This window comes from Papio anubis, chromosome 1, assembly GCF_008728515.1.
Source record: "Papio anubis isolate 15944 chromosome 1, Panubis1.0, whole genome shotgun sequence".
NCBI lineage: Eukaryota > Metazoa > Chordata > Mammalia > Primates > Cercopithecidae > Papio > Papio anubis.
Genome location: NC_044976.1, coordinates 44,230,288 through 44,253,062, shown reverse-complemented (window position 1 = coordinate 44,253,062; position 22,775 = coordinate 44,230,288). Strand labels below are relative to the sequence as shown.

Genomic DNA, 22,775 nt, shown 5'->3' with positions numbered 1-22,775 from the left:
TACCCTTGATAGGCAAGTGGCGGATGGTTGCATAGTGTGCAGAAAAACTAATAAGCAAACCCTAAAAAGGCAACCTCCCAGGGGAAGAAACCCAGGGCTGTGGCCATTCTAAAGCGTCCAAGTTGACTCCACCGCGATGCCCCCAACAGGCTGTCTCGAGTATTTGCTAGTCATAGTAGACCATCTCACCCACTGGGTAGAAGCCATCGCCTTCCCAAGCACAATAGCCAGCAATGTAGTGAAAGCCCTGTTGGAACATATCATACCCACATTTGGACTAATAGAGAACACTGATTCGGACAATGGGACCCCACTTCACTGCACACATCATGAAGGGGCTAATCCAAGCACTAGGAATAAAATGGGAATGTCATACTCCCTGGCACCTGCCCTCATCAGGGAAGGTAGAAAGAATGAATCAAACTCTAAAAAATCACTTAACCAAGGCCAGGTGCAGTGGCTCACGCCTGTAATCCCAGCACTTTGGGAGGCTGAGGCGGGCAGATTACCTGAGGTCAGGAGTTCAAGACCAGACTGGCCAACATGGTGAAACCCCATCTCTACTAAAAATACAAAAATTAGCCGGGCGTGGTGGCACATGCCTGTCATCCCACCTACTCAGGAGGCTGAGGCAGGAAGAATTGCTTGAGACTGGGAAATGGAGGTTACAGTGAGCCGATCGTGCCATTGTACTCCAGCCTGGCCAACAGAGTAAAACTCTGTCTCAAAAAAAAAAAAAAAAAAAAAAAAAAGCCGGGTGCGGTGGCTCAGGCCTGTAATCCCAGCACTTTGGGAGGCCAAGACGGGCGACGGGCAAATCACGAGGTCAGGAGATCATCCTGGCTAACATGGTGAAACCCTGTCTCTACTAAAAAATACAAAAAACTAGCAGGGCGAGGTGGTGGGCGCCTGTAGTCCCAGCTACTCAGGAGGCTGAGGCAGGAGAATGGCGTGAACCTGGGAGACGGAGCTTGCAGTGAGCTGAGATCTGGCCGGCCACTGCACTCCAGCCTGGGCGACAGAGCAAGACTCTGTCCCCCCTAAAAAAAAATCACCTTACCAAATTAATCTTGGAAACCCAGTTACCATGGACAAAATGTCTTCCCATTGCCTTACTAAGAATCCAAACTGCCCCTTGGAAAGATCTTGGCCTGTCCCCTTATGAAATGCTATACGGGCTGCCTTATCTAAATTCCACTACTGACTTTCCTACATTTGAAACAAAAGGTCAGTTTCTCAAAAACTATATATTTGGTCTGTCTTCCACCCTTTCCTCCCTCATGACTCAAGGCCTCCTAGTGCAAACTCCACCCCTTGAATTCCTAGTTCACCAACACCAGCCTGAAGATCACATCCTTATCAAAAGTTGGAAAGAGGCCGGGCGCGGTGGCTCAAGCCTGTAATCCCAGCACTTTGGGAGGCGGTAGGTGGATCTGAGGTCAGGAAGATTAAGACCATCCCTAGCTAACATGGTGAAACCCGTCTCTACTAAAATACAAAAACTAGCCAGAGGCGTGGTGGTGAGCCTGTAGTCCCAGCTGCACAGGAGGCTGAGGCAGAATGGTGAACCTGGGGCCGGGCTTGCAGTGAGCAGTCCGCCCTGCACTCAGCCTGGGTGACACAGCCTTGAGACTCCGTCTCAAAAAAAAAAAAAAAAAAAGTTGGAAGGAGGGAAAGCTCAAACCAGCCTGGGAGGGACCTTATCTAGTACTCCTAACCACTGAAACAGCAATCTGAATGGCCGAAAAAGGATGGACCCACCACACTTGAGTAAAAAACGCCCCACCCCTTGCAGAGTCATGGACCTTCACTCCAGGACCTATGGCCTTCAAACTAACATTCAAAAGGGTTTAATCCGTCTTTTTCTTCTGCCTTTAGCTACCCAAGGACATCTTATTATCAATGTAACTCGATCACCCTCCCCCGAAACAATTATATTAGATGCCTGTCTTGTCATGCCCTGCGGGGGTCTCCAAAGTCAAAGACAGCTAGCCTCTTCAGAAAAGTACCTTTGTCCCTCTAGGATAAATTATACTGCCTACAAAACTAACTCTTGCACTGAACAGGCACAAACTTAGCATTGGTGGTTTTGCTATACTTGGGGAGATGTTATATGGACTACCAAGTATCAGGGTTGGACCTCCTCAGAGGGTTGCACTGCCCTAAAACCCTACCTCCACGTCACCAAAGGAACTACCCCCTCTTATTGCCAATCTCTTCATTAATACCCCTACCTCCACCAACCCTACACCCACTTTAGAGTGCTTTTATGGCCTAGAAGCAGATGTCACTGGAAAGGACCCTATAGGCTTCTTTGAAATGCGCTTTGTTCCTCCTCCTCCATCTTCCACCGTTACCCCCTCCCCAAACCCACAAAATCAAACCATTTCTCGCTTCATGCCCAATGACAAAACCAAAGTAGCTATAGTAGAAGTCAAGGACTTAAAGCAAACCATAGCCATAGAAACCGGGTATCAAGACGTAAATGCCTGGCTGGAATGGATTAAATATTCTGTTGGCACCCTAAATAAAAGCGATTGCTATGCTTGTGCAACGGGCGGGCCAGAAATCCAAATTGTTCCCCTCCCACTCAGATGGGCCAACCAACCAGGCATGGACTGTATGGTAGCTCTCTCTTCCAGTACCCCACAGCCTGGGGAAACAAGTCATGTGCCACTCTTTCAGTATGCTTCCCAAAGATCAGGAATCCTATGGGACAGCCCCCAAGGGCCATTCGACTTCCAGCTCTCAATGCCAATTTTACCTCGCGTCTCTCATGGCAAGGGGAAAATCTGACATTCCTTGGAAACATGATGGGATGTAGTGAGACTAAACGTCTTCAAACTTTTTTCAATCAGTTGGCCTTATCCATCCCCGAGTGGATATGTGGTGGTATTGTGGGGGACCAATATTGGGTACACTGCCAAGTGACTGGAGCACTTGCACTCTGACCTAATTGGCCATCCCTTTCACCTTGGCATTTCATCAACCAGACAGGAAGCAGGTAACCCGAAGAAAAAGAGAAGTCCCAATAAATGGGTCCTTTGACCCCCACATTTACATAGATAGCATTGGGGTCCTGTCGGGGGGTACCAAATGAATTCAATGCTTGAAACCAAATAGCTGCCGGGATCAAGACTATCTTATTCTGGTGGTCCACTATAAACAAAAATGTAGAATGGATAAATTATGTATACTACAATCAGCAGCAATTCATCAATTATACCAGAGATGCCATAAAAGGAATAACTGAACAATTAGGCCCTACCAGCTAGATGGTCTTGGAAAATAGAATAGCTCTTGACATGATGTTAGCCAAAAAAGGCGGAGTCTGTGTCATGATCGGGGTCCAGTGTTGTACTTTTATCCCTAATGATACAGCCCCCGATGGGACAATCACAAAAACCTTACAAGGCCTTACCACCCTAGCAAATGAAATGGCCGAAAACTCTGGAATAGACGACCCCCTTACGGGCCTGATGGAAAGGTGGTTTGGAAAATGGAAAGGACTCATGACCTCAATCTTTACCTCCCTTGCAATTGTTACAGGTGTACTCATCCTTGTGGGCTGCTGTATCATACCTTATATTCGTGGGTTAACCCCAAGGCTCATAGAAGCAGCTCTCACAAAAACCTCCCCTCCCTCTCCGTACTCAGATAAGCTCTTGCTCCTAGATAATCAAGAACAACAAAGCCAAATCCTGTTGAAGAACTTTGAAGAGGAAGAACTATAGAACAGAAGAGGGGAAATTGTTGGGACAACTAAGTTCCTCTTCAAAGACTCGACTTTCCGGTCGTAAGTTGTAAAAGTTGTAAATCAATCCTACCCGCCCCACCTTCTTCTTCTTTTCGCAAATTGTGCATTTACCATATTTGGAAAAGTTTAAGTCTTAGCCAATCAGGATCAGCTGAGATTGTGCGGTCCAACCCCAGCCAATAGGGGAAGGACACAGAAACAGGAACTGCGTTAGGGTTAAAAACTCCTTCCCTCCTTTGTTGGGTGTGCTCTTGTGATTGTAACAGGCCACAAGCAGCACTGTCCTGCAGAAGTAAAGGTGCCTTGCTGAGAAATTTTCTGTCTAAGTGCGGGTTTCTTTTGGCTACGCCGAGCACTTGTTTCCAACAGTAACACATACAATAAAAAATCCTCCTACAAATCAATACAAAAAAAATTAATTTTGTTTTTCTTTTTTCTTCTTTTTTCTTGAGACAAAGTCTCACTCTGTCGCCCAGGCTGGAGTGCAGTAGCTGGGATCACAGGCTTCTGCTACCATGCCTGGCTAATTTTTTGGTATTTTTAGTAGAGGTGGGCTTTCGCCATGTTGGCCAGGCTGGTCTCGAACTCCTGACCTCAACTTATCTGCCCACCTCGGCCTCCCAAAGTGCTGGGATTACAGGGGTGAGCCACTGCACCCAGCCCATTTTTGAAGTTAGTTTATTTTTTATGAAACCCCATCTGTACTAAAAATACAAAAAATTAGCCAGGTGTGGTGGTGAAGACCTGTAGTCCTAGCTACTTAAGGGGGCGCTGAGGTGGGAGAAACGCTTGAACCCAGAAGGTGGAGATTGCAGTGAACCAAAATCCTGCCACTGCGCTACAACCTGGGCTACAGAGTGAGACTCCATCTTAAAAAATAAATAAATAAATAAATAAATAAATAAACAAATAATAAAAAATAAAAATGGGCAAAGGACATGAACAACCATTTTATAGAAAAAGAAACTTTGGCCAGGTGCAGTGGCTCATGCCTGTAATTCCAACACTTTGAGAGATGAGGCAGAAGGATCGCTTGAGACCAGAAGTTCAAGACAAGCCTGGACAACGCAGGAGGTTTTTTGGTTTGTTTGTTTTGTAGAGACAGGATCTCCCTATGTTGTACAGGCTGATCTTGAACTCCTGGGCTCAAGCAACCCTCCCATCTAGGCCTCCTACAGTGAGGGGATTATAGGTGTGAGCCACTGCATCTGGCATACAAAATTTAAAAAAATATATATATATATATTAGCTGAGCATGGTGGCCTATGCCTGTAGTCCTAGCTACTGCTGGGGAGGGGAGGGTGTTGAAGGGAGCTGGGCAGGAAGATTGCTTGGGCTGAAGAGTTCCAGGCTGCAGTGAGTTGTGATCACACCACTGCCCTCCAGCCTAGGTGACAGAGCAAGACCCTATATCAGAAAAATAACAACAAAATAAAGACATTTAATTAGCCTATGTCTTAGTCTGTTCTGGCTGCCCTAACAAGATACCATAGACTGAGTGGCTTAAACAACAGAAATTTATTTCTCACAGTTTTAGAAACTGGGAAGTCCAAGATCAAGGTGCCAGTAGGGTAGGTTTCATTCTAAGGCCTCTTCTCTTGGCTTGCAGGCAACCATCATCTCACTATGTGCTCACATAATCTTTTGTTTCTCTCTCTCTCTGTGTGTGTGTGTGTGTGTGTGTGTGTGAGTGTGAGTGTGAGAGAGAGAGAGAGAGACAGAAAGAGAGAGAGAAAGAGAGAGCGCAAGACAGAGCAAGTACACTCTGGCGTGTCTTCTTACAAGGACTCTAATCTCATGATGATCCCACCCTAATGACCTCATCTAACCCTAATGACCTCCCGAAGGCCCCATCTCCAAATACCATTACATTGGAGGCTAGGGCTTCAACATGTAAATTGTGGGGAGGACACAGTTTAGTCTAGACTAGCCTATAGATGAAGACTTGCTCTTTTGCCCAGGCTGGAGTGCAGTGGCACGATCTCAGTTCACTGCAACCTCTGCCTCCCAGGTCCAAGCAATTCTCCTGCCTTAGCCTCCAGAGTAGCTGGGATCACAGGCATGCACCACCTTGCCCAGCTAATTTTTTTTTTTTTTTTTGTACTTTTAGTAGAGCTGGGGTTTCACCATGTTGGCCAGGCTGGTCACCAACTCCTGACCTCAGGTGATCCACCTGCCTCAGCCTCCCAAAATACTGAGATCACAGCTGTGAGCCACTGTGCCTGGCCATCAGCCTATAAACATATTTTTACTGCCCAAGCTCATTAATGATCAGAGAATATAAATTAAAATAAAAGTGAGATAACATTTTATACCCACCAGATTATACAAAATCAAAACATCTGATGATATTAAGTGTTGGCAAGGATGCAGAGCAAGAGAATTCTCATTCACTGCTGGTGGAAATGTAGGTTGGAACAGTTTGGATAAGAGTTAAGTGAAGTACTTTCTAATGAAATTGGTGATGAACATACCCTACGTTCCAGCAATTTTGCTCCTAGGTATATATGCTAAAGTATATAAAATAAAAATGTAGAGACTAGGCCAGGTGCCGTGGCTCATGCCTGTAATCCCAGCACTTTGGGAGGCCGAGGCAGGAGGATCACGAGGTCAGGAGATCGAGACCATCCTGGCTAACACGGTGAAACCCCGTCTCTACTAAAAATACAAAAAATTAGCTGGGCGTGGTGGTGGGCACCTATGGTCTTAGCTGCTTGGGAGGCTGAGGCAGGAGAGTGGCATGAACCCGGGAGGCGGAGGTTGCAGTGAGCCGAGATCACACCATTGCACTCCAGCCTGGTGACAGAGTGAGACCCCATCTCAAAAAAAAAAAAAAAATGTAGAGACTAATCTCTAAATGTAACATTTTATTTGGGAGGCAAGAATTACAATTCAAGGCATATGCAGACTGGGTGTTCTTTGGTTCACTGTTTGAGGTTTTACAAAAAGGAGAAAAGTTACATATGACTTTGAAAGAAAGTTCATTGGCACTAGGAAAGTTTTAGGTTGCTGGCAAGCTCTGATTGGTGAGTGACTGCAGTGGGTAAAACTAGTCCTTTGAGGCTGGGCTCAGTGGCTCAAGCCTGTAATCCCAGGAGTTTAGGAGATTTAGGTGAGTGGATCACTTAAGCCTGGGAGTTTAAGGCCAGCCTGGCAACATGATGAAACCCTGTCTCTACAAAAAAGACAAAAATTAGCTGAGCTTGCTGGTATGCACCTGTAGTTCCAACTATTTGGGAAGCTGAAGTGAGAAGACTGATTGAGTCCAGCAGGTCTAGGCTGCAGTGAGCCCCGCCCCAATCACACCACTGCACTCCAGCCTGGGTGACAGGGAGAGACCCTGTCAAAAAACAAAACAAAACAACAAACAATAACAACAACAACAAACCACCAAAAAACCAAAGTAGTCTTTGAGTCATGGCAGTTTGTTTCAATAGCTATTGGGTAAAACTGGTGTCAGGTTACAACAGGCAGTTTCAGCAGCCAGGGTTGCAGAGAATTACATTCTTTGAGCAATGTAATGTGCCCTCCCACTGTTTTCATTGGGTATGACAAGAATGACCCAATTTGTATGCTCAACTTTCACAGGCGTAATCCAGTAGTAAATCATGAAATTGATTTTAGTAGTGCTGAAGTATAATTTTCTGAAAAGTAAAATCGTGACTCTCTTACAAATATAAAATAGGTATCAAATATTTTATTCATCTTATTAACTTATAAGGGAGCCAGTATGGTGTTTAGGAGTGTAGCATGAATTTGCTAAGAATCAGGAATGTTTAAATGAATTTGCTAAGAAGGCTAAAAATGGTTTAATATGCTACAGGTCAATAAAGCAATGTTTTGGTGTATATTTTCTACCAATGGGCAGAATTATTTTGAGTACTATCAGTTTTCTGGTAAAATAGTTTAGTCAATAGAAAGAGCTCCCTACGGATGCAAATCCTTCCAGCCTTACACTGAAAGGGCACCCAGAATTCTCTTTTCCTCATTTCCAAATCTTTGACAATGTTTGCTGACAATAGGTCCCTGTTAGCAGTTTTTGGTAATGAAAGAGAAAAGAAGAAATAGAAATTTAGTGCACTGCGGGTCGTAAGTGTAAACGTAGTTTTGCGAAGATTTTGTTTCAGGCCAGGCACAGTGGCTCACACCTCCCAACACTTTTGGGGGCTGAGGCTGGCGGATCACTTGAGCCCAGGAGTTGGAGACCAGCCTGGTCAACATGGCAAAATCTTGTCTCTACTAAAAATACAAAAACTTAGCCTGGGGGTGGTGGCACAGGCCTGTAGTCCCAGCTACTCAGGAGGCTGAGGTGGGAGGATTGCCAGAGCCCAGGAAGTGGAGGCTAGAGTGAGCCAAGATGGCACTACTGCACTCCAGCCTCGGCGACAGAGCCAGGCCCTGTCTCATAAAAAGAGAAAGAAATACACGTTGGGAGGCCAAGGCGGGCGGATCACCTGAGGTCGGGAGTTTGAGACCAGCCTTACCAACATGGAGAAACCCTGTCTCTACTAAAAATACAAAATTAGCCAGGCATGGTGGCGCATGCCTGAAATCCCAGCTACTTGGGAGGCTGAGGCAGGAGAATCGCTTGAACCCAGGAGACAGAGGTTGCGGTGAGCCGAGATCGGGTCATTGCATTCATTCCAGCCTGGGCAACAAGAGCGAAAACTCCGTCTCGAAAAACAAAAATTAAAAACAAAGAAATAAAATTTTGTGTCAGATATATACATCTATATATATAATCACAAGTATATATTGGGTTTGATGTAAAATATTTTTGTTCACCGTAGGCTGGGATCAAAACAGTTTGAAAGCCACTAATGTGACACGGGGTCAACAGTGAAAAAAACTGGACTTTGAGTTCTTCCTTCCCCAAAATAAGCATCCCTTCAGTGCAAGGCTCAGTCATGCAGACTCAGAAAACGATTCGAGAGAACAGTAGAGAAGCACCGTGTCAGGTGTTCGGCGCGTCTCTCCTTAACACTGAGATCCGCGGCCTTCCCGGGACACCACAAGAATCAAGAGTGCAAGCGGGATGGAAAGGGCGAGCCAGCCGGCCCCAGCAGGCAGGAGCAGAGGCTTGCAGCTAGGCTGTGGGTCCGCGGGGAAGCACGCCGAAGCCCTGGGCCCCAGCAGTGGGCACTGAGAAGCTCCCGCGGCCCCGCCACCTGCGAGCGGAAGAACCTCGCGCACGCGCAGTGAAAACCCAGGGGGCCGCAAAGCATCAGAAGCCCCTCCACCCGGCCCGGCTTCGGCGCCTGCCCTGGGGGCACTGCACGGCCCACTCACTCCCGCCTCCTCACCCCCGCCAGGTTCTCCCCGCCCTTTCCGGCCGGGGCTGGTCGCGATTGCGCGCGCAGGGCCTGAGCGGGCGTCGGAGGGAAGGGGAAGCGGCGGGTAAGGAGATCCTGCGTCCGGGCTCGTCTCTGACGGGGTTGGGAACTTCCTCTTATACTCTCTCCGGCTTTCCGGACCCCAGAGGACTAGAGAGAGAAACCTCTAGAAATGTGTATTTCCTTGCCTTTCCTCCGGCCGCCGCAGGCCTTCCTCCGACAGTCTTAAGTGTCGCCCTCTCCAGACCTTCCTGTCCGGACCGGTCCTGCCTCCCCCGCCCCAACTGGGGAATCCTGAGGCTGTGTCCCCAGTCCCTCTGTTGTCGCTTCGTTTGTCTGAGATCCCTTCCCTGACCTTTAGGTAGCGCAGGAACGATCATTAGCTTTTAGTGTAGCAGCAGTTTAGGACTAGCTCTCTCTGTTGGGCTCCCAACTCAAGCACAAAGAACCACGGGTGTTTTGACGCTGTTTCCGGGGGTTGTTTCTGACACCCCTTTGTTGAAGCAGTTTCGGCATGTTCTCAGCAGTGAATTCAAAGCTAGCAAACATAGGTCCCGCTTTAGTTCCTCTCGGCAATTCTACCGTTTCCTAGTATTTTTGAGACAGTCTCGCCCGGTCGCCTAGGCTGGAGTGCAGTGGTGAGATCACAACTCACTGCAGCCTCGACTTCTCAGGCTCTAGCGATCCTCTAACCTCAGCCTCTTGAGTAGCTGGAAGTACAGGCGTGCCCCATCACACACAGCTAATGTTTAAAAACTTTTTAGGGGAGCCTCACTATGTTCCCCAGGCTGGTCTTGAACTCCAGGACTCAAGCGATCCTCCCTCCGGGGCATCCCAAAGTGCTGGGATTACAGGTGTGAGCCACCTTGCCCAGCCAATAATCTGCTTTTCAGATTTGGGGCACATCAGGCATGTCCCTTATATCCCTATGCAATGTCGCAGAATTGCGCTCTTTTCCTTTGGAAATATGGTCATTCCACATGCCACCTTTTGGGATGACGTTCCTACTCCACTGACAGTGGGATGGTATCAGCAGTTACTGAGAAGCATGGTAACAGACTAGTATTTCTATTGTTTGCCACCCGAATGGATATTCAGTCAACTCTTTCTTGTAGCAGGAGGCAGCATTTTAGCTCAGTGACTGTGCTTGATGCCTTGAAGGGACAGAGGAAGTACCTTGTATTTAAACCACTAGGGTTCAAAATGTTCTGACAGAAATGTAAAACAGAAAAGGCCTGACAGTCATGTCATGTTGATAATGTTTCCAGGTCACATTTCTGTGTAGGGCCAAATACATGCTTTCTCCTCCCCCACCTCCCCCCGCCCTTTTTTTTTTGAGACAGAGTCTGTCTGTTGCCCAGGCTAGAGTGCAATGGCTCGATCTCCATTCACTGCAACATCTGCCTCCCAGGTTCAAGCTATTCTCCTGCCTAAGCCTCCGGAGTCACTGGGATTACAGGCGCCCACCACCATGCCTGAGCAATTTTTTGCATTTTTTAGTAGAGATGGGGTCCCCGTGTTGGCCAGGCTGGTCCTGAGTGCCTGACCTCTGGTGATCCACCCGCCTCAGCCTTCCAAAGTTCTGAGATTAAAGGCATGAGCCACCGCTTTTTTTTTTTTTTTTTGAGACAGAGTCTTGCTCGGTCATCCAGGCTAGAGTGCAGTGGTACCATCTCAGCTCACTGCAGCCTCAACTTCCCTGGCTCAGGTGGTCCTCCCACCTCAGCCTTCCCTGAGTAGCTGGGACTACAGGCCTGTGCTATCATGCCGGGCTAATTTTTTTTTGTGTTGTTAGTAGAGACAGGGTTTAGCCATGTTGCCCAGGCTGGTCTCAAACTCCTGGACTCAAGCAATCCGCCTGCCTTAGCCTCCTAAAGATCTGGGCTTACAGGTATGAGCCACTGTGCCCAGCCCCTTTCGCCCTTTTTTTTTTTTTCCTGAGACAGAGTCTCGCTCTGTCACCCAGGATGGAGTGCAGTGACGCCATCTCGGGTCACTGCAACCTCTGCCACCTGTGTTCACGCGATTCTCCTGCCTCAGCCTCCTGAGTAGCTGGGACTACAGGCACCTGCCATTGCGCTGGGCTAATTTTTGTATTTTTAATAGAGACGGGGTTTCACCGTGTTAGCCAGGATGGTCTCGATTTCCTGACCTTGTGATCCACCCTCCTCGGCCTCCCAAAGTGCTGGGATTACAGGCGTGAGCCATCGCGCCCAGCCCAACCACTGCGCCTGGCCCTCGCCCTCTTTAAAAAATTTATTTTTCCCTCCAATTTGGGTGACAGAGTGAGACCCTGTCCCCAAAAATAGATATTTTTTAAATTGACACATAATGATTGTTTTATATTTACATTTATGGGGTAAAATGTGATATTTTGATACATGTATTTAATATGTAATGATCAAATCAGGGTAATTAGCACATTCATCACCTCAAACACTGCTTGCTTTTATATGCTAGTTATATGTAATATGTTGATGTTCTGTAGATGATGATATGAAGCTTTAGCAGCTACCTTTGAACTTCTCAATCAAATTTCTCAATAAGTTAATTCCTAGAAAGTCATGATAATCAGCCTTGTTATTTTGACTTTGATACGTTTAAATGCTATAAATGTAACCATTTTTTTCTAACATCAGCACACACTATAAGTCTTATTACCCATTGATACCTAAATTACAAAATCTTAGTCATCTTAAATTTCCCTGTGCTATTCCATATGTTATATTACAGGATCTCATGGTTTGTTTATTTATTTATTTATTTATTTATTTTGAGACAGAGTCTTGCTCTGTCACCCAGGCTAAAGGGTGGAGGGCAGTGGTGTGATCTCAGCTCACTGTAACCTCTATCTCCTGGGCTCAGGCGATTCTTATGCCTCAGACTCCCAAGTAGCTGGGATTATAGCCCTGCTCCACCACGCCTGGCTAATTTTTAAATTTTTAGCAGAGATGGGGTTTTGTCATGTTATCCAGGTTGGTCTCGAACTCCTGGATTCAAGTGATCCCCAGGCCTCAGCATCCCAGTGTGCTGGGATTACAGGCACAAGCCACTGTGCCCAGCAGTTTCTTTATTTAAAAAGTAATTTAGGAAGGGTGCAGTGGCCTAATAATTCCTATGGAGTGATATGGTGGAACAGTCCTGGATTTAGAGTAAGAAGGCCTGGATTCAGATACTGAGACTGTCATACTAACATTGTATCCTTGGGGAAACTTTGAGCTTCAATTTCCCTTTCTCTCATTTTAGATAAGATTATCTTTTCTTCTCCCCTCTTAATTATTGTGAGAATTACCATTGACATAATATGTGGAGAAGCTAAAAGTTAAAAAAAAAAAAACAACCCAACCTAAGCTATTGTTATTTCTTCTTGTTCTCATTCATTTCACAAACATTGGAAACCTAACATATGTTATATACTGGTGCTAGAGCTATGAAAGATAGTACCTGCACTTAAAGGGCTGTCTTTAAAGGAGCTTTCTGTGTGTGTGTGTGTGTGTGTGTGTGTGCACGCACGCACCAGGAGTAGGGTGGTAAGGTATTTGGTAAGGTAGACCTGTGCTATAGAATGTAAAACCAATAAGCTTAGGTTGAGCAACAAACTTAGGTGAGTTTGGGACCATATTTCCACAATTCCAGAGGAGGAACAGGGAAAGGTTCCTGGAGGAAGTTATATTTGAACAGTCTTGAATTATGACAAGAATCCTGAAGGGCTTTGTATGCTACAGGAAGTGTACACATTGAAGGATTTTAAGCAGTTAGACTGATCACAACTGCTTTTTGAAAGTTCCTGTTGTCTGTGGTACGTGCTTTGTTAACTTTCTTCTTTGTGCTTTATTATTATTTTTTTTATTCCATCAAGAAGTGTCCTCTCCTCATACCTTAATATTAACTCTTTATCCTCCTCTAGTGCAGGTCCCATTTCTTTTTTTTTTTTTTTTTTTTTGAGACGGAGTCTCGCTCTGCCGCCCAGGCTGGAGTGCAGTGGCCAGATCTCAGCTCACTGCAAGCTCCGCCTCCCGGGTTCACGCCATTCTCCTGCCTCAGCCTCCCGAGTAGCTGGGACTACAGGCGCCCACCATCTCACCCGGCTAGTTTTTTGTATTTTTTAGTAGAGACGGGGTTTCACCGTGTTCGCCAGGATGGTCTTGATCTCCTGACCTCGTGATCCACCCGTCTCGGCCTCCGAAAGTGCTGGGATTACAGGCTTGAGCCACCGCGCCCGGCCAAGGTCCCATTTCTTGTGTGAAGCATTCTCCAATTATTTTAGCCTCCCTACTTATTTCGTTCTCTGAAACCATATTAGAAATATTAATAGTAACACACTTTAGTCCTTATTTGTTTTATGTTTATGTCCTAAGTAGATTTTAAGTATAGAGAATGTTTCTTATGTGTGAATAGAAATCATGTTAAAAAAAATTGTTGCTTGATCTCTTTGTATTTTGTTTTTCAGGTAGTAACAGATTATGGGCAACAGTCCTTTTAATTAATGTATCATCATCATGGCTAATGAGGGCTGTCCCAAGGCTGCTGATAGTCCTTTTTCATCAGATAAACATGCCCAGCTCATCTTGGCCCAAATCAATAAGATGAGAAATGGACAGCATTTCTGTGATGTGCAGCTGCAAGTTGGAAAGGAAACTTTTAAAGCTCATCGGCTGGTTTTGGCTGCCAGCAGTCCTTACTTTGCAGCTTTGTTCACTGGAGGAATGAAAGAGTCCTCAAAAGATGTTGTACCAATTCTAGGAATTGAAGCAGGAATCTTTCAGATACTTCTAGATTTCATTTACACAGGTATGTTACATGAGCCTGTTGCTTTGACTGAAGAATGATTCAATCACTCATGCACTAATGTGGAAAAATAAATTGATCTAACTTTTTAATTACTCTAGAAGGTAATTTAGCAACATGTTATTATGTGACTGAAAATTTCGTATCTTTTGACCCGGTGCTCCTTTTCTAGGAATCTGAAGGAATTAATTAATGATGCAGGCACATATTTACAAACCAGGATTTTATTGTAACATTATTATTATTATTTGATTTTTTTTTCGAGATGGATTCTCCCTCTGTCACCCAGGTTGGAGTGCAGTGGGGCAATCTTGGCTCACTGCAACCTCTGCCTCCCAGGTTCAAGTGATTCTCCTGCCTAAGCCTCCCGAGTAACTGGGACACAGATGCATGCCACCACGCCTGGCTAATTTTTTTTTTTTTTAATTTTTAGTAGAGACAAGGTTTCACCGTGCTAGCCAGGATTGTCTCAATCTCCTGACCTCGTGATCTGCCCACCTTGGCCTCCCAAAGTGCTGGGATTACAGGCGCGAGCCACTGCACCTGGCCTGTGACTTTATTTATAGCAGTATATAATTGAATAAACTCTTGTCTCAGTAGGTTTTATGGCTAAATAAATTATGATACATATATAGATCTCACAAATGAGATCTAACAAACCTTTTTTTTTTTTTTTTTTTTTGAGGCGGAGTCTGGCTCTGTCGCCCAGGCTGGAGTGCTGTGGCCAGATCTCAGCTCACTGCAAGCTCCGCCTCCCGGGTTTATGCCGTTCTCCTGCCTCAGCCTCCGGAGTAGCTGGGACTACAGGCACCCGCCACCTCACCCGGCTAGTTTTTTGTATTTCTTAGTAGAGATGGGGTTTCACAGTGTTAGCCAGGATGGTCTCGATCTCCTGACCTCGTGATCCACCCGTCTCGGCCTCCCAAAGTGCTGGGATTACAGGCTTGAGCCACCGTGCCCGGCCACAAATCTTAAAATATATGTATACTATTATGGAGGAATGTTTATAATATATAAAATTTTAAAAATCAGAATATAAGTAAACCTCTATTTTGTTTTAAACAAAACCCAAAAAACTTATGTGTATTTACACATGAGAAAGTGTCCAGAATGTTTGATAGCATTTATCTGTAGGTAATTTTTTTCCACAAAGTGTTTATAATCAGCATATGTTATTTTACTCAAAACTACTTCTTAAATGTTTTTGAGGAGTTTTAATAACATTAGAGAATGTACACAAGAGCACAGTGGTTCATGCCTGTAATCCCAGCACTTCGGGAGGCCATTGTAAGAGGACTGCTTGAGGCCAGGAGTTCAAAAATAGGCAGGACAACATAGCAAGACCCCATTTCTTAAAAAAGAATTTTGTTTGAGACAGGGTCTCTCTCTGTTGTCCAGGCTGGAGTGCAGTCATGCACTCACACCTCAATGCAGTCTTGATCTTCTGGGCTAAAGCAGTGCTACTATCTCACCATCCTGCATAGCTGTGACTACAGGTACATGCCACCATGCCTGACTAATGTAAAACAAATTTTTTTGTAGAGAGAGGGTCTCACTATGTTACCCAGGCTAAAAAAAAAATTTTTTTTTTTTTTTTTGAGACAGAGTCTCGCTCTATCGCCAGGCTGGAGTATAGTGGCGTGATCTCAGCTCACTGCAACCTCCGCCTCCCAGGTTCAAGCAATTCTCCTGCCTCAGCCTCCTGACTAGCTGGGACTACAGGCATGCGCCACCACACCCAGCTAATTTTTATATTTTTAGTAGAGACCGGGTTTCATCATGTTGGCCAGGATGGTCTCGATCTCTTGACCTCGTGATCCACCTGCCTTGGCCTCCCAAAGTACTGGGATTACAGGCATGAGCCACTGCACTCAGCCAAAAATTTTTTTTTTTTTTAATTAGCTGGGTATGGTCACTTGTGCCTTTAGTCCCAGCTAACGGGAGGCTGATGTGGGAAGATCCAGGAGTTTGAGGCTGTAGTGAGCTATGATCAAGCTGCTATACCCTGGACTGGGAGACAGAGTGAGACCCCATCTCTAAATAAAGAAAATAAAACAACTGGGATGATGAGGAGGGGAGTAGGGGAGGGGGAAGAAAGAGAAGGCACACCAAAACAATGTATAGTCTTATATGATATGCAACAAATATGCATAGAAAAAAGATTTGAAAGGTTGAGGTAGGATGATCACTTGAGCCCAGGATGCTGAGGCTTCAGTGAGTGATGATCATGCTACTGCACTCCAGCCTGGGCAACAGAACAAGACTCTGTCTCAAAAAAAAAAGAGAGAAAAAATATATGAAGAGACACTACAGTGTTAATACAATGTGTCTGTGTATGGAAAAATACGTTTTTCATTTTAGTTTTTCTGTCTTAAAATTCTTTTTCCACAGTGAATATATATTACTCTTTGTGTGTGTGTGTGTGTGTATGATGGAGTTTCACTTTGTCGCCCAGGCTGGAGTACAGTGGCACAATCTTGGCTCATTGCAACCTCTGCCTCCCAGTTTCAAGCGATTCTCCTGCTTCAGCCTCCCAAGTAGCTGGGATTATAGGCTTGCACTAACATGCCCAGTTAATTTTTGTATTTTTTTTTTTTTAGTAGAGATGGGTTTTCACCATGTTGGCCAGGCTGATCTCGAACTCCTGACCTCAAGTGATCTGCCCACCTCAGCCTCCTAAAGTGCTGGGATTACAGGCGAGAGCCACTGTGCCCAGCCTCTTTTATTTTTTATTTTGTGAGACAGAGTCTTGCTTTGTCACCTATGCTGGAATGTAGTGGCAAGATGATTGCAGCCTTGACCTCCTGGGCTCATCAAGCTATCCTCTCACCTCAGCCTCCTGAGTACCTGTAGGACCACAACACACACCATCATGCCAGGGTAATTAAAAAAATATATTTTTTTTAGAGATTATGTCTGGCTATGTTGCCCAGACTGGTCTCGAACTCCTAGGCTCAAGCAGTCCTCCCACCTCAGCCTCCCTTGTAGCTGAAACTACAGGCGCACACGCCGCCACACCTGGCTAATTTTGTTTTTTTTTGAGGCGGAGTTGTGCTGGGCTTAGTGGTGCGCACCTGTAGTCCCAGCTACTCAGGAGGCTGAGCCAGAAGAATTGATTGAACCTGGGAGGCAGAGGTTGCAGTGAACAGAGACCATGCCACTGCACTCCAGCCTGGGCAGCAGAGCAAGACCTTGTCTCAAAAAACAAACAAACGAACAAAAAAGGCTGGGTGTGGTGGCTCACGCCTGTAATCCCAGCACTTTGGGAGGCTGAGGTGAGTGGATCACCTGAGGCCAGGAGGTTGAGACCAGCCTGACCAACATGGCGAAACCTCGTCTCTGCTAAAAATACAAAAATTAGCCGGTTGTGGTGGTGTGCACTTGTAATCCTGGCTACTTGGGAGGCTGAGGCAGGAGAATCACTTGAACCTGGGAGGTGTTTGTTGTAATGGGCCAAGAATGCACCACTGTACTCCATCCTGGTCGACATAGTGAGACTCTGTCTTGAAAAAAAATAAAAAAACTTAAAAAAGAAAGCGAAGCCCTTGGAAAAGAAAGTGGTATACATAGTTTGAGTATTTAATAGTTTCTCTTATGTTATAGATTCTTAGTTATTCCTAATATTAAAAACTAGCATTGTGCTGGGTGTGGTGGCTCACGCCTGTAATCCCAGCACTTTGGGAGGCTGAGGTAGGTGGATTGCTTGAGCCCAGGAGTTTGAGATCAACCTGGGTAACGTGGTGAAACCCTGTCTCTACAAAAAAAATACAGAAAATTAGCCGATCATGGTGGTGAGTGTCTGTAGTACCAGCTACTCGGGAGGCTGAGGTGAGAGGCTCACCTGAGCACAGGAGGCAGAGGTTGCAGTGGGCCAAGATTGCGCCACTGCACTCCAGCCTGGACAACAGAACGACACCCTGTCTCAAAACAAACACAAACAAAAAATGAACGTTGTATGGCATTTAGAGACCTTGTCTTACTCTCCCTGGTGCCTCAGTAAATGTTTGTTACATGCATATAACCTTATGTTAAAAACATAGACTTTATTTGCTGTTGTTGCTGCTGCTGTTTGGTTTTTTTCTTTCCAACTTTTAGGTTCAAGAGGTACACGTGTGGGTTTGTTGCATGGGTAAATTGCGTGTCTTGGGGGCTTGGTATGTAGATAATTTTGTCCTCCAGATAATCAGTATAATACCTGATATGTAGTTTTTCAATCCTTACCCTCCTCCTACCCTCCACTCTCAAGTAAGCCCCAATGTGTATCCATGCCTTCTTGGTATCCATGTGTATGCAATGTTGAGCTCCCATTTATAAGTGAGAACATATGATATTTGGTTTTCTGTTCTTGTGTTAATTTGCTTAGAATCATGTCCTCCAGCTCCATGTGTGTTGCTGTAAAGCACATGATTTCCTTCTTTTTTATGGCAAAAGCATGTCAACCCCTGCCTTGCAACTTGCTTTACCTTACAACTTGTGGACAAGTTACTTAAACTTTGATTCTGTTTCCTTAATATGAAAATAAGAAAAATAATAATATCTAACACATGGGAGTATAATAAGGGTTAAATTAGCATATAAAGCAATTAATGCTGCACCTGGTTCATTGTAAGTTTTTCATAAATGTGTTAGGTATCGTTATCGTTTAAGTTTTGTGCTCTTCACACAAATCCTTGATTGCCTTTTTAAGCGTCTGTCTACTCTGCAAGCATCAGTGAAATCAAGTGTAATACTTTTTGAATATGGTAAGCCAATGTATGTTTTTATTTTATTGGCCATTTTGTCTTCCTACTTCTCTAGGTATAGTGAACATAGGTGTGAATAATGTCCAGGAGTTGATTGTTGCAGCAGACATGCTACAGTTGACTGAAGTTGTTCATCTTTGCTGTGAATTTCTGAAAGGACAAATTGATCCACTGAACTGCATTGGAATCTTTCAGTTCTCTGAGCAAATTGCCTGCCATGATCTCTTGGAATTCTCAGAAAACTACATTCATGTCCATTTCTTAGAGGTTCATAGTGGAGAAGAGTTCCTGGCACTTACAAAAGATCAGCTGATCAAAATTTTGCGAAGTGAAGAGCTTAGCATTGAGGATGAATACCAGGTCTTCTTAGCTGCAATGCAGTGGATTCTGAAAGATTTGGGAAAAAGAAGAAAACATGTGGTAGAAGTGCTAGACCCAATTCGATTCCCTTTATTACCTCCTCAGAGACTTTTAAAGTATATAGAAGGTAACTTTTTTGCTATATGTCAAATTAGTTGATTAATTATCCAGTGATGTGTTCTCTGAAATGTGGGAGAGTGTTTTCATTTTTTGGTTCAGTAACAGACATTTATTGAATGATTACTCTTTTTTTTTTCTTTTTAAAAATGTATTGAATGATTATGTAAGATACAACTTTTGTGTTTTGTGGGTGGGCAGTAGTATTTTAATATTTCTACCTATTTTTATCAAAATCTTTCTTGAGATTGATTACTAAGGCAGATTAGTGTTATAGATAAAAATTACTGACAGAGCGACTAACATAACAACTGCTGTTGACAGAACGAGTTATTTCAGTGTAAGATTTCCTCTTGCTACTCTGAAAAATTAAGCAAAACCTAACACTTGGAGAAAATGCATACATTAAAAATAAAAAAACTCAATGAATCCTATAAGTCTCTTCATTATGAAATAAATTTGGTGTTGATATACTATTATAGATTCTGAGTAGCCTTTGAATCATCTTTAGATTCTAAACTTAATTCTGAAAATATGTTTTACCATAGTATAAAATAGTTTGTATCTTTATATTAGAAAAATGATGTTTAAATTTATTTCTAAGAATTGCTTTAGGCCAGGTACAGTGGTTCATGCCTGTAATTCTAGCACTTTAGGAGGCCAAGGCAGGTAGATCGCTTTAGCCCAGGAATTCAAGACCAGCCTGGGCAACATGGTGAAACCCTGTATCTACAAAAAAAAAAAGGCAAAAAATTGGCCCGGCGTGGTGGCATGCACTTGTAGTCCCTGCTACCTGGGAGGCTGAGGTGGGAGGATCACTGGAGCCCAGGAGGTCAAGGCTACAGTGAGCCAGGATTGTGCCACTGCTTTCCAGCCTACTTTAGAGCTGGTTTTGAGATTTGAAGTTTTTACTCTTGTCATGCATTGAAAGATTAGGTTGCTATTGAATTACAAATGATTTTATTACAAGTTAAATACACTGCTAAGCATTAATGGTGTAATTCTGTAAATATATAATTAAAAATAAGGGATTATTAGTTTTTCTCCAATCTTAGCAGTGTTAACATAATTTTGTAGGTTTTTCTGAGTGATATCTTCTTTTACTGTATATATAGTTGATTATTATTTGCAGTAGTTATGTTCTATAAGTCTGCTGCGAACACAGAATTAGCAAATACTGAATGATTGCTCCTAGGGGAAATATAGGTTTAGGTTCCTGCAAGCCTATAGTCACAACATTTTTGTCACATAGTCAATAGAGCCTTGTTTTATATAGGTTTTTTTTGTTTGTTTCATTATTCTTGATTTGTTTTGAAGTTGATCATTTTTTCATTAGACTGCCATATATCCTTTCTCTTTCAAATTTTTGTTTTTCTTTTTTTTTGGGGAAATTTTCTTTTTTTTTTTTTTTTTGAGATGGAGTCTCACTCTGTTGTCCAGGCTGGAGTGCAGTGGTGCAATCTCAACTCACTGCAAGCTCCGCCTCCCGGGTTCACACCATTCTCTTGCTTCAGCCTCCTGAGTAGCTGGGACTACAGGCGCCCGCTGCCGCGCCCGGCTAATTTTTTATTTTTGTATTTTTAGTAGAGATGGGGTTTCACTGTGTTAGCCAGGATGGTCTTGATCTCCTGACCTTGTGATCTGCCCGCCTCAGCCTCCCAAAGTGCTGGGATTACAGGCGTGAGCCACCGCACCCAGCCGGGGGAAATTTTCTTGTGTGAAATTTCTAAATACTGTAAATGTTTAAAGGCTGGGCGTGGTGGCTCACACCTGTAATCCCAGCACTTTGGGAGGCGGAGGTGGGCGGATCACGAGGTCAGGAGATCGAAACCATCCTAGCTAACAGGGTGAAACCCTGTCTCTACTAAAAATGCAAAAAAATTAGCCAGGCGTGGCGGCAGGTGCCTGTAGTCCCTGCTACTTGGGAGGCTGAGACAGGAGAATGGCATGAACCCAGGAGGCGGAGGTTGCAGTGAGCCGAGATCGCGCCACTGCACTCCAGCCTGGGGACACAGCAAGACTCTGTCTCAAAAAAAAAAAAAAAAAAAACTTTAAATGTTTCATTTGGTAGTCTTTTTCTTTTTATTGGAACTTCTTTGTCATTCATATTTATCATCTTCTAATGTTATAGTATTTTTTCTCTATATTTACAATTATTTTCTTAAGCCTTTCCTCCACATCAGTAATTTGATTTTCAGTCATATCTATTGTTTCTAATTTATTAACTCTACAATCCTGTCATTTCAGTTCTTACTTTGTTTCCTTAGAGATGTATCTCATCTGTATTTGAGCTCTTGTTTTGTAGGACCTACATTCTTTTTTTTTTTTTTTTTGAGACAGAGTCTCGCTCTTTTGGCCAAGTTGGATTGCAGTGGTGTGATCTCAGCTCAGTGCAACCTCTGCCTCCTAGGTTCAAGCAGTTCTCCCTGACTCAGCCTCCCGAGTGGCTGGGATTACAGGTGCCCGCCACAACGCCCAGCTAATTTTTGTAATTTTTAGTATAGATGGAGTTTCACCATGTTGGCCAGTCTGGTCTTGAACTCCTGATCTCAGGTGATCCACCAACCATAGCCTCCCAAAGTGCTGGGATTACAGGCATGAAACACCGTGCCCGGCCAGGACCTACATTCTTAAATAATTGTATTGTGTGAAGCACGTACAAGGAGTCTATTTGTAGCTGATGTTTTCTTCCGACTGAATTCTTCAATTTCTTATCTTCTTTTAACTGGGACGTACTTTTTTTCTTTTTTCCCCCGAAACGGAGTGTTGCTCTGTCACCCAGGCTGGAGTGCAGTGGCCGTGATCTCGGCTCACTGCAACCTTTGCCTCCCGGGTTCAAGCAATTCTGCTGCCTCAGCCTCCTGAGTAGCTGAGATTACAGGTGTGTGCCACCACGCCTGGCTAATGGGGTTTCACCATGTTGGCCAAGCTGGTCTCTTAACTCCTGACCTCATGATCCACCCGCCTCGGCCTCCCAAAGTGCTGGAATTATAGGCGTGAGCCACCACACCTGGCGCTGGGATGTACTTTAATAAGGCATATGCTCTTTCTTTGTATCTTGCTCATACTGAACTGTTGTTCATGTCAACTCTGTTCAAACTCTTTTCTAATAATACAAGAACTAATTCTCCTTGGCACTCTTTCTACCTAGTACAACTACTTTGTTTTCTCCAGTCTAAAAGTTGAAGGCTGTGTGTTGTGTTCTTGCCACCTTTGTTCTGTTTTTTGTTTTGTTTTGAGACACTCTCACTCTCTCACTCACACTGGCATGCAGTAGTGCAATCATAGTCACTGAAACCTTGACTTCCTGGGCTCAAGTGATCCTCCTGCCTCAGCCTCCAGAGTAGCTGGAACTAAAAGTTCATATCACCATGCCCAGCTCATTTTAAAATTTTCTGTAGAGACAGGGTCTCACTATGTTGTCCAGGCTGGTCTTGAACTCCCAGCCTCAAACATTCCTCCCACCTCAGCCTCCCAAAGTGCTGGGATTACAGGCATGAGGCACTGTACTGGCCCTTGCCACTTCTTTCTAGCCTGAGGCATGAGGGTGGTTGAAGACTAGAGATCCACCAGGGCTGAGGTCCTTACTTGGGAACTTGACTTTGATACCTCTCTATTGAGTTCCTGTTATTTATCTTATATCTGGGCCTACTTAACCTAACTAGAGATGTATCTCAC

At 44.4% G+C, this 22,775-nt stretch overlaps 1 protein-coding gene across 5 annotated transcripts in view; it reads left to right on the top strand.

Annotated features, from left to right (window-relative positions):
* Positions 1-9,027: 9,027 nt before the first annotated feature.
* IPP (intracisternal A particle-promoted polypeptide) overlaps positions 9,028-22,775 on the top strand; it is a 78,785-nt gene continuing 65,037 nt past the window's right edge. For all 5 annotated transcript variants that reach the window (XR_002523253.2, XM_009207600.2, XM_031668095.1 and 2 more), the window contains exons 1-3: positions 9,028-9,154; positions 13,541-13,881; positions 18,676-19,107. Coding sequence is in view for 4 of the 5 variants with exons in the window: in XM_009207600.2 (XP_009205864.1) it covers positions 13,590-13,881; positions 18,676-19,107 (724 nt within the window). In the remaining variant the exon portion in view is untranslated. The remainder of the gene's footprint in view (positions 9,155-13,540; positions 13,882-18,675; positions 19,108-22,775) is intronic.